The 11,498-nt window shown below is 44.5% G+C and overlaps 1 protein-coding gene across 1 annotated transcript in view; it reads right to left on the bottom strand.

Moving 5' to 3' along the window:
• LRRC74A (leucine rich repeat containing 74A) overlaps positions 1-11,498 on the bottom strand; it is a 30,723-nt gene extending 19,225 nt beyond the window's left edge. The window contains 8 exon segments of the mRNA XM_023528862.1: positions 536-617; positions 1,021-1,070; positions 3,374-3,470; positions 4,436-4,543; positions 6,991-7,163; positions 9,861-10,092; positions 10,095-10,180; positions 11,462-11,498. Of these exon segments, the coding sequence (XP_023384630.1) occupies positions 536-617; positions 1,021-1,070; positions 3,374-3,470; positions 4,436-4,543; positions 6,991-7,163; positions 9,861-10,092; positions 10,095-10,180; positions 11,462-11,498 (865 nt within the window).

Raw genomic sequence — 11,498 nt, 5'->3', positions numbered from 1 at the left:
AGGTGATCTTTCTGTTGTTTTATTAATTGCATTTCTCTAATTACTAAAGAGGTTAGGCATTTGGCTTTCTTTTTTCATTGTCCATGTGCTTTGACCATTGTTTTACTTGGAATGCTTATCGTTGTCTAACTGATCTGTAGGATCTGAACACTAATCTTTTATATTATATAAATGCTGCAAATATCTACTCCCAGTGGTTGCTTGTCTTTTACATTACCCCACAATGTCTTTTATCATACACAAGTTTTAAACCTATTATTGTCAAATATAGGAATCATTTTTGTTACATTTTATACTCATCGTGCATATTGAATAACACTTAGCCTCCCTGAGGTCAGCAGGTTATTCGCTAAATGTTATCCTCATCACTTTCAAGTTTTACTTCCCACATTGAAGATGTATTTCGGGTGTGGTTTATATCACTTTTGTAACTAGAACACTCAATAACATTAAAAAACAGGAGATGCAGCTCCGCCAAATGATTGTCTACCAAGTCCCTCTCCTTTGCTGCCCACCCCGCTTTGCGGGGACTCACCCAGCATCTGTCCCAGGGTCTCCCCTCCCTTATCAGAGAATTGGTTGTGACTAAGATCCACTGCCTTAATTCGGTAATTGGCCTAGAGAAAAAAAAAGAAAAAAAAAAAAACAGTGGAGAAAGAGGTAATTTGGGTCTTCTATGTGGCTGCAAACATCTCACTTATCTTGGGGCAGTGTGATGGAGGGGTCGCCTGTACCCAAAATTGGGTGGCCTGGGGTTCTTACACTGAAGACAATTTCTCATTCATTTTCTGTTTAACTGTTGATGAAAGCTGGGAGAGTTTAATGCCATCCAAAACAACCCTACCATTTGCTCTTGCTTTTGCCAGGATCATCAGAGTCTAAACACTCACCAGCTCCCTAAACCGTGCAAGTGGCCTCATTTCCCTATGCCCAGAGCCACCCCCCAAGCCACCCCACATACCCCAGATCTCCAGGGATATCTCCCGCATGGCTCGGGTGTACCCACCCCCTGCCTCTTACCGACAGGGCCTGGGAGAACAGCTCTGCGGCTTCGTCCTTGAAGTTATTTCCTGTGGTGAAGGTGGGCGTTGGCAATGCTCTCCAGACTAGGGCTCCCTTACCCTCCCATATCCTAGTTCTGCCAGTCCCTTTCATTTGGGACAATCAGATGTATAAAAAGTAGTCAGTACTTAAAGCAAATTTATGGACATTGAAGAAAACAGGGGGGAAAAGGCAACTATTTACCATCCCCTTCTCTCTGTAGCATGACTGTCCAGGGAGTCCCAGGATTTGGTACACCATTCCCTGTGCATCACTGGCAGTGTCAGCCCTTAGCCTAGTGCCTAAAGTTGGTAACATATAAAATGCTAATCTAGTCTAAGCAGCAAGGTAGAACCAGATGGGAACAAGTGAGACCCTTGCCTTCTGTGCAAAATCTCAGGGGTGCTGAAAAGCTCAGTCATCACAATGAATAATATTTTAATATTTTTAAAAAAATCAAAGTCAATGCAAAAACATCTATGATGAACAAAATTTTTAAATTTTACATAAAGGCAGGATCTGACCCTGCACTTGCATGGCTAAGCCTTACTCATCTCATCCCAATCTGTTCCTTTTGGTTCCTGTTTTTCATTCAAAGTATTGATTCAATTCATCCAGATGTTTTTTGCTTTAATTTAGACTTTAAAAAAATATTGATCAAGATATTATTTACTTAGTTGCTGAGCTTTTTGGTGCCTCTTAAATGGTGCAACTGAGATGAGTGCCTGCCTTTTCTTACCCTAGTCCCTTGTCCTGCTAAGCAGTCTAAAAGATTTCTGGGAAATAAATGACACAGAAACTTATTCCTAAATTTCTCCTTTGAACTTTTAATAACCTTTGTATCTCTAGCACCTAAATAGTGCTATAGGGCTTAGCACATAACAGGTGCACAATAACATGCTGAGTGAATGAATGAATGCACCCACTGAAACACAAATACTTCTTTGGCTGCATCTGGTACCAGTGTGATAAAATGACATAATGAGCCAGCCAATGTATAAAATTCGGTAATTTTAGAATTCAGCAATTCAAGAAACATGTCAGCTATTATTTGTTCAAACATTGTTGCTCATCTGTTCACTTCTCCTTTTGGAACTCCTGTTAGCTATATTGGGTCTATTCATTCCTTTATATAGTTTTATTTTTTTATATTCTCTATATCTTTTTCATACTGCAAAGATAGATAAAATATACTTTTATCTGTCTTCCAGGTCACTAATTTTATTCACCTGTATCTAATTTGCTGTCGAATTTATCCATTGAGTCTTTAATTTCAATTATTACATATTTTTCATTTCATTCTACTTTGGGGGGGTGATCTTTTAAAAACAGTAATTTGTACTTGTATGCTTTTATTTTTGTTTTTTAATCATATTAAACATAGTTTATAGTTGGGTAAGAGATATCTGTTTGCTTGCAGTTTCAGTTAATTAATAATACTCCTATGATTTTTAGAGTATAAATTATATGGTCACTCACTATATAGCGTATATCTAATAGTTCTATTTTCTGAAATTCTTGAGAGCATGATGTGGCCACTTGTTGAATCCAATAACTCTCCTGGTATTTTGTTTCCTTGTTTTGCAATTTTGGATTGTGAGCCCATTTTTAGCGGAGCTTTATCTGTGGGAATCCCAACCAGCATGGAGCTTGGGTCGAGGGGTTATTCCTTCAAAGAGGTTTTATGTTTATTTCTGTTGTATGCTACAAGGTATTACCAGCATAGGAGAACTTTTCATGTTAATTATAAAATGTGCTATTCTTGCCTTAGAGATTCCAGACAGTATAAATTCAATCCATAATCCTGAGTTAGGGAAGGTTTATAGGTACTAGAATTCTCAAGTGACTTTTTTCCGTGAGACAGATAACAAACTAATTAAAAATAAGTGTATAATAGGGTCAGGTAGTAATAAATACCATTAAAGAAAACCAAGAAGAGAAGCAGGATAGAGAGTAATGGTGATGGAGAGCTGCTTTGTCAGGGTGGTCGGAGAAAATGACAGCCCTAAGGAGATGACATTTGAGCAGAGACATGAATGAAGAGAGAGCGAGTCATGCAGAGATATTTGGAGGAAGAGACTTTAAAACAGAGGAGGGAATGTTGCAAAGTGATTCAGAAGTCACTTTTGCAGGACGCTGGAAGCCAGTGTAGCCATGGAGAAGGGGAAAGGATGACTGGAAGGATTTAGCAGGGTGTAGACACGGCGTTCTGGTCTCTGAAATCAGAAGGGCCTGGTCTGGTTCAGTTAGACCCTGATTCTCTCTGCCCTTCCCTTTCTTCTTCTCTCTTTTTCATTCCCAATGTCCTCTCCCTCCTCTCCCATGGGCTCACCTGAAAGCTGAAGGTTCACAAGTGAAGAGGTATTTCTCTTGAGAAACTCTGAGATAATTCTGGCCCCCTCCAAACCAAGAGCATTGTCGGAAATATTCTAAAAGGCAAGGAAACACTTATGTATTTACAAATCCCACCAAAGGTGATGTCAGAGTGCAGCTGAGTCGGGGCCTACACTGAGGCAGTAGGGTCCGGGTGGGGAGAGGGGGTCTGGGGTGAAAGGATGGGAAGGATTAGGGTGGTGCACAGGAGAGAAGCGAGACAGGAACACTACTTTTCCAATGCCTAGTTGGGAGGCTCTCAGGCTGGTCTCAGCTTCAAGGCCATCCCATTTCCCCAGTTTAGCCCTAGTACTTTAGATAAGCACATTGTGACCTTTTTTTTTTTTTTTTTTAAAGCCAAGACAAACTAAGAGTGTGGCATAAAACAATTGGAAAATGAGTTTAGAGTAAATCATCATTATAAATTCTATTTGTTGATTCATGAAGCATGACTCGCTGTGTTAGGAAGAAGTAGGGATATAAATGGACATAGTCCTTTCAGGCTAGTGAGAGGGAATTTATATAAACCAGCCATTACTATCTTAATTGTTTCTCAGTTTTTTTAAATTGTGGCAACTACAGACATAACATAACATTTACCATCATAACTATTTTTCAGTGTACGGTTTAACGGTCTTAGGTATATTCATATTGTATGTAACCATTACCATCATCTCTCTCCAGGTACATTATATTTTATGAAATTTTTTTGCATCTTTTTAAATTTTAATTTCACTTTAAGGGACCTATACAGAAGTAAGTTCATCTATTTAGGAGCTCATGAGGTCCAGACAGAGAATTTCTTAGGGTTACCTACAGCCACAGGGAACACAGTCTCCCTGGCCAGCATCTGGTGTGTGGCCTTCCTCTGAGAAGTCCCTTCTAGAGGAGAAGTGCCCCTAGATACATTGCAGAAAGCCTTTAGGTCGGCCTGGACTCAGGCAGGGGCCTCTGGCTTATCTCGAGTGGGTCCTGAGCCCCCAGGTGTGGTGGTAGGAATGAGCAGAGTGGGGGGCAGTACCATCTCCTGGAGGTAATAGTTCTCTTGTAGCATCTCCACCAGACTCAGGACACCCTCATCCATAATACAATTGTCCGCCAGCTCCAGGGTGATCACAGTTGTGTTGGACTTCAGCCACAAGGAGAGGAAGAGAGAGACAGAGGTGGTTGGTGACCTAGTCAGTTTCCTGCCCTTGCCCAGAACCTGTCCCCTCTCTTGAACATCCAAGTCATGTCAGAGGCTAGCAGTTCTGGAGTAGATAGAAACAGGAGAAGAGTGCAGGGGATGAGCTGTCCCACTGATGGCTAGGACAATATGCTTATATTTTACATTTATATTTTATATGCATATTTGTATGCATATTAATTTATATTTTAATTTAAAATATAAATTATATTTTATATTTAATTATAATTATAAATTAAATTATAATTTATATTTTATATTAAAATATAAATTAATTGCATATAAATATGCATATAAAATATAAATGTAAAATATAAGCATATTGCTAGGATAATATGCTTATTCTGGATACCTCCATGGAAAGGGGCTCTGCAGGGGAGTTTAGAAGGGGGACATTAAAATAAAGTCCTGAAAAGTAAGAGGTACAGGTTGAGCAGAACAGATTTTAACTATTTAGCCTGGAGGAGAGAGGCCTGTGACCTAAATTAAAGAGAACTTGATACATTTAATAAGGGTATTTGAGCACAAGGCTTTAAGCATAAAGCATTTGCTATGCCTGCTTCCCTTAAAATCCTTTCTTCTAATTTAGGCTTCAAGCTTATCTGGTACCCTCTCAGTTAGGATGTTGCCTCAAGGCTGTTTGGAGACATGGGGACTAAAATAATCTATATCTAAGTTAGTCTGCATTCCCACAGGGAGGAAGTGACTGGTATTGTAGCCTGAGGACCTGGGGATAGCTGTACCCAGAACTTCTATCCTTCCCTTCCCCACCTCATTCCCAGTACAGAACGGCACAGGGAACAGACACATCTTTAAACGTGAGCATTTCCAGAGCGCACCAAGCAGTGAGTAAAGCAAGCACTAAGGAGCTCTAGTTTCAGGAAAAGGGAAAATGTAATAGTTCCAGCTACTGCAATGCTGGATGGTCCACCCTTGAGATGAAGCCAGACCTGCCTTCTGGCCTCAGCTCTCTGGAATGGGCATAATTCTATCATGCTAGAGGCAAGCAAGATAGCTCAGGTGGCCTCTTAGTCTAGGTGTCATTTGGCAGGGTCCAGAAGTAGGAATGAAATGACCACTTCCAGAGTCGTCCTACAGACCAGCATAGTGTGCGATACAGCAGGTGGCCCCTTCCCCGAGTCCATCAACATTCATCTCACATGGGCCAGTATCTACCGGTCACTCTCTGTGCTGATTGCTGGGGAAACAGATGAACAAAGAATATCACTGGTCTTCTAGAGCCGCAGTCCACCAGGTACAAGAGCGTGGAGACAGGTGGATGAGGAATAGATGTGAAGAAATGTGAAATATGATCCTACTATCAGGGTGCTTTTAATCTAAGTCAGAGAAACACGACATGTGAAAAGTTAAGCAGTACAAAAGAGAAATAAAACTTCAGTCCACCAGAATGTCACAGTGATTGTCTAATGAATGATATAGAAAATCAAGGCAGAAAAAACTGCCCCCAAACAGAAACTGATATCACTAAGAAACACGTGGCCCAAGTCCTGAGAAGATTTCATTATTATCTTTTTTTTTTTTTCGTGAACCTCAGGAGGTAATGGTGCATTCCTAACACTTCATTAATCAGTCTTTCAACGCTCAATAAACTTCAAGATGGCTTTGTTCCTTCTCTGCTCTTCCTTTCCTTTCCTCCCCTCTCCCAGAAAGCAGCACAATTTCACATTTTATGTAACTTCTTAATTAGCATGTGCTAAATGAGCTACATTTACAAAAATGAGTACTTCTTTTTTAAATCAAACTTTCTTTTCACTGTCCTAAGTAAACAAACGACATAGTGCTGACATACAGTTGTTACATTTTCTCTTTTCTTGGGATGCGAGTCAGTTCTGTATATAATAATTATAATTGTATCAAGCTATGATGAATTCAAGGTCAAATCTTTGTTCGCTCATGCCAGGACAAGAGAGAGAGGGAGAGAGAGAACATTATTCCTGTGGGAAAACATGATCCACTCTACAGCGTGATCCTTAAGAATTATAGCATTGCGAAAGGCAGACATTGAATGGAATGGCTCAGTAGTGAACCTATTTATAGCAAGAGTGAGTTTTGGAATTGAGACCCAGGCTGACATTTTGCATGGTGCCCTCGCATTAGCACACAGCCCAGCCACTTTTGGGGGGTTGATAGGCTGGTGTCTTTGTTTCCTGAATAGGAAAGGGCATAGACTTCCAAGGCCCAGGTCTCTAGCAGCCTCCTTCCCAGGACCTACTGGAGAAATCCACTGGCAGTCAAGCAGAGCCTAGGTAGGGCAGGGTGGGCATAAAGGATGCAATTTAGAGTCCCTAGGGGTCTCTCTGATGCTTGGGCCCACCACCTATCAACTCCCCATCTCTGCCAGGCCTGTGTGCTCCCACTGGCATGCTCACCACCAGGGCTATAGCAATAGCCTTGGTACCGTTGGGGCCCAGCCCGTGGTGGTTGAGGTTCACATAAGATTCCTCCATGTTCCGGAGGAAGTAGGAGACAGGCACTACGCCCACCAGTTTGCAGGCCTCCAGGTACAGCTCTTTTTGTCCAGTGGTGAAAAATTTCTCAGTATCTGCAGAAAAAAAATACAGATTAAATGGGGTTTCTCTTCTGTCTTTGCCTTATCGCCCCAGGCTACATTTGCTTCTGAGGATCTGTCCCTGTGGGTGTATGCCCTGGAGGGCAATACCAACTGGGAAGTCAGCCAGCTGTGGGAGAGGAGACCCTGACTCCAGAAAGCTTCAAATGGATTTTGCCTTTTGGGTAAGAGATAAGACCCCTGGTTTTAGGCCCCATGCTTTCCTTGGAGAAGGAGCAGAGTGCTCCACCCCCACTCTCCTGGGCTGGCTGTGTCCAGTGACCAAGGATGTGTGAAGGCCTAGGTCTCCTGCTCATTTTGGGACAGCTCTGAGAGTCTGAAGAGACGAAAAGCTGGTGATCTGTAATGGCTGAGGGAGTCTCCATTTCAGTTTTAGTTTTGCTACCACTGTTAAAATAAGAGCCCAAAGTAAAGCTTGCTAAAGATTTAGAGATGTGTCAACTTTAATAAGCCCAAGTAGGACATAGGGGACTCCTCAAGATGGCGTATTAGAGCAAGATGGAGAGACCCCCAAATCTGCTAGAGACCTTCATGTGAGTGGGCTTTCCTCTTTCAAAGACCTGCTTGTCGTTTTTTCTCCAAAAAGGACTGTCATCCCTATTTTACCGATGACAAATCTAGCCCGAAATCACACACAACTGATCAGTGCTAAAGCCAGCTAACAGAACTGGGGACTTCACTTCTCCATTTCAACCTCCTGGGGCCTTTGTTCCATAGGCTTGAGACCAGCCTGGCTCATGGGCAGTGGACAGTTGGTCTGCCTGGATCCTGGGTGTCCCCGCAGCCATGTCCTCATTAGGCAAGCCCTGTCGATGGCAGAGCTTCCCATGGCCAGCTGGAGTGGAAGCCTGCGTCTGTTTTTCTTTCAGATCCCAGGGCCTTTGACCAACCCACCCAAACCTTTCAGAGGTGGACAATAAGAGCTTTGTTGGTGATAGGACAACTTGACAAGCCAGTTGATTTTGCAGGCACAGTTACAAATTGGTCTTGTCTTTGTGATAGTCATAGAGCAGTGTTTCTCAAACTCACGCTATTAATTGGATACTTCTCTGTTGTGAGGGGCTGTCCTGTGCAGACTAGGAGATTAAGCAGGATTCCTGGCCTCTACCCATGAGATGGCAGTAGCATCCTTCTACCCAAGTTTGCCAAATATCCCCTGGGGTGCAAAATCACCTCTGAGGGACAACCCTGTTTGTATAGGAGAAACAGCCTGAGGAGGATGAACTACTTCCGCTCTCTTCTCTCCCTCTTTTGCAGCCTCCCCATCAGCGTGCTATTCCTTCCCAGGCTTATGTCTCAGGTGGTCCCAGGAAGCCCCTCCTGCCACATTCCCAGCATCTCGGCACCAGCTGGAGTGGAGCCGCTGAGCCTGAGTTTCTGTCCCAGCACAGAGTTGTTGGTGTCAAGTTCAAACATTGGGTAACCCCCAGCTTTGTCCTTGGCACTATTTCTGCTCTCTTTGATTCTGCTGACCCCTTCTAAGCTGTATTCACTATGCTTATATTTTAGAGGCAGCTTGTAACAGTGTTATCCCTTGCAGAGAGTGAGGGATGAGGAGGGGATCGAGTAGAAGCAGAAGTCTGGGACAAAATATTCAGGGTTTCTACCTGTCGCCAGCTCCAACCAGGTAAAATTCTGTGTTGAAAGCAACATTAGAAGCTGACTCGAAGTGGAAAAGAAGTCAAAATAAGAGCAACAAGATGCCCGGGGGGTGGGGGTGGGGTGGGGGTGGGGTGGCAGGAGGGACGTCTGTGTGGAGGGTAAGTTGCATGTTCACTACAGGTGGGGAGGTTGTGAGCTGATAGTATCTAGGAACTTCGCAGCTGAATTTGGCAGAACAGTCTCCCCTGCGTCTCTAGGGGCTCTGATCACTGCCTATCACCCAGCTGTCAGAACGCAGGAGAGGAAGAGGCACTGGACTAGCCTCAGCCTGGGAAGTTTGAGTCTGGCCCACCAGGTGGGGCCAGCATTGTTCTTCCCTTGCTTCATAAGTATTCTTGGTGACACTCTCCTCCTTGGGGAAACTAGGAGGGAGAAGAGGGCAGAAGTGTCATTTGCAGTAAGCGAGTCTTTGCTGTAATTAAGCCAGCCCTCTCCCCCTCCCTCCATGTGGCTCTCAAGCAGGGAAATGAGAACTCTAACGTGAGTAGGGGAAAGTCACCGGGATGCAGGATGGGCCACAGACACTCCAGGGGCCCCTGGAATATGGAATACAGGAGGCGGATTGGCAGAGCTGGGCGACATGGGATCAGCGAACACTGGTGAGCTCTCCTGGGCCTTTGGAAACTCATACAATCTCTTTAGGCCTCAGCTTCCTCCTCTGTCAAGGCGGGTGATAATGCCTACCTCCTGGGACTATGGCAAAGGTGAAGTAAGATGCCACATGTAGGAACATTTAGAACACCAGAAATCCCTGTTCATTTGCTGGTTCAGCTTTCAACAAGCTGATGTGACCACTCTGCTCATGAGCCAGGCCGTGAGCATGGGGCAGCTGCAGCTGCCGCCACCAGGCCAGACTTGAGGAGGATGTGGCACAAAATTGAGCACAGGTGTTTCTGCCACTTCTCCCAGCAGGACAACCCGTCAGGAAGAGCCACGGGCAACTGGGGAAACGAGATCTCTCCAGCTTGAGGAAGGAGGTAAGCTTCCCGCTCACCCCTTCAATCTCACCTTCAATCTCGAGGTCTGTTTCTGAACTCTCCCGGGCTGCTTTCTCTTTCTCAACAGCCGAGGGGGCTTCAGCCTCACAGTAGAGCATTTCATCACTGCTCTGTGGTAGTGGCTGGGTTTCAGTCTCATCTGGAAGAAAAACTCATCTCCTTGATTTTGGAAATGAAGCCTGCCTGCCTTTCAGGCAGAGCCACCATTGGCTTCCCTCTACCTCTGTTCCTCTCTTCTGCATCTCAGGTCTTGGCTTCAGCCTTTGTCCCCAGCTTCATGTGGCTCAAGGTGCCAAGGGACTCCATTCTGCAAGCCCTGCCTCCCTGACACTGCTTCCTCCAGGCAAAATCATACGCGAGGTCTTGTGCTAACTCCTCGTCGTGTCCTCTGCAGACTCGCTACTCTGCCCTTCTCCTTCTGGTGCCTGCTGTGGAGGTTGGTTTCTTGCTCCCTCTTTTCTTTCTTGCTGGCATGGGTGGGGTTCAGAGTCTGCTTTACTCTTTCAGGGAAAGGATGTGTGCCAATGCCTAGGCTCCCTCATTGGCAGGCACACGTGATGCTGGGGAGGACAAGGGGCAGGGCAGGCAACTTGGGTCAAATGTAAAATATGCTGGAACAGTAACAGTCCCAGGAGGTGAGAGGAATAACTGGATTTGACTTAGCTTTTCCTCCTCCCAACCTAACATTTATTTTATGACCACGAAGGAGGAAGGGTTTGCAAAATCTCTGGGGTTGAAATTCATTGCCTGAGCTTTCCTCACACCAGTCCCCTGCACTTGTTAGGCATGTTTTTTTCTGCTGCTGGGCCACTGATCGGGGACCAGCTGTGGGTGCCTGAAAGCCACACACAAAGGTCCAGAGCTTGTCCTCCCATATCAACTGGAAGCCATGCTGTACTACCAGGTGGGCTGTCAGATCTTGGCCAACCTACTCTTTAGGTGGGCTACTTGTGGCAGAAGTCCAAGTTTTGACCACCCAGGTGCTAAGATAGTAGGGTTCCTAATGAGTCCACACAGATACGTGTTTTTGTTAGTCCTTGTCCATAGACCCTAGCGCCAACATTTATTTCCTAGTCTGTGGGACAAGGTCTGTGTGATAAGTGGTGGAAGTGGCTAGTGGCCTGACAGTTACAAGACATATAGCAGCTTAGCCAGAAAGCTTAGTCATCAAGAAGTGATAACTTTCTGAGTCTTAATTTCTTCATTAGTCAAACAATTTTAGGATTCCATCCAACCCGTGGAATGTTGGTAAATGTTTAACTGGCTCTCCAGAAAAAAAAAGAAATCCTGATGTGTAGTGTTAGCCAATTCCAGTGGTGTAAATGTTCACACATTGCTGATTTCAAACCACCAATGTGACACTGACCAGCTCAAAAAATAAACTTTAAAGTCAACTAGAGCTGGTAGTAGCCAGTTCCAGCACGACATTGCATTCAACTCTCTTACTCCCTGTCTGGCAAGCCCTGAAGCCAAGTCAATGTAACATGTCATCTCAAGTCTAGAGGGTCCCAAGTGAGGAGGGAAGGGGATTCGGGGTTCATGTGATCACTGGGTATCATACTGAGGAGGCCTGATAGGGCCAGAGTGGTGAGAGATGGGATGCCTTTTCACCTGTTGTCTCAGGCTCAAGAGGTTCGTCATTGTCCAT

Source organism: Pteropus vampyrus, unplaced genomic scaffold (assembly GCF_000151845.1).
Source record: "Pteropus vampyrus isolate Shadow unplaced genomic scaffold, Pvam_2.0 Scaffold32, whole genome shotgun sequence".
NCBI lineage: Eukaryota > Metazoa > Chordata > Mammalia > Chiroptera > Pteropodidae > Pteropus > Pteropus vampyrus.
Note: the sequence above shows the minus strand (reverse complement) of the source record. Positions and strands in the feature narration are given on the sequence as shown.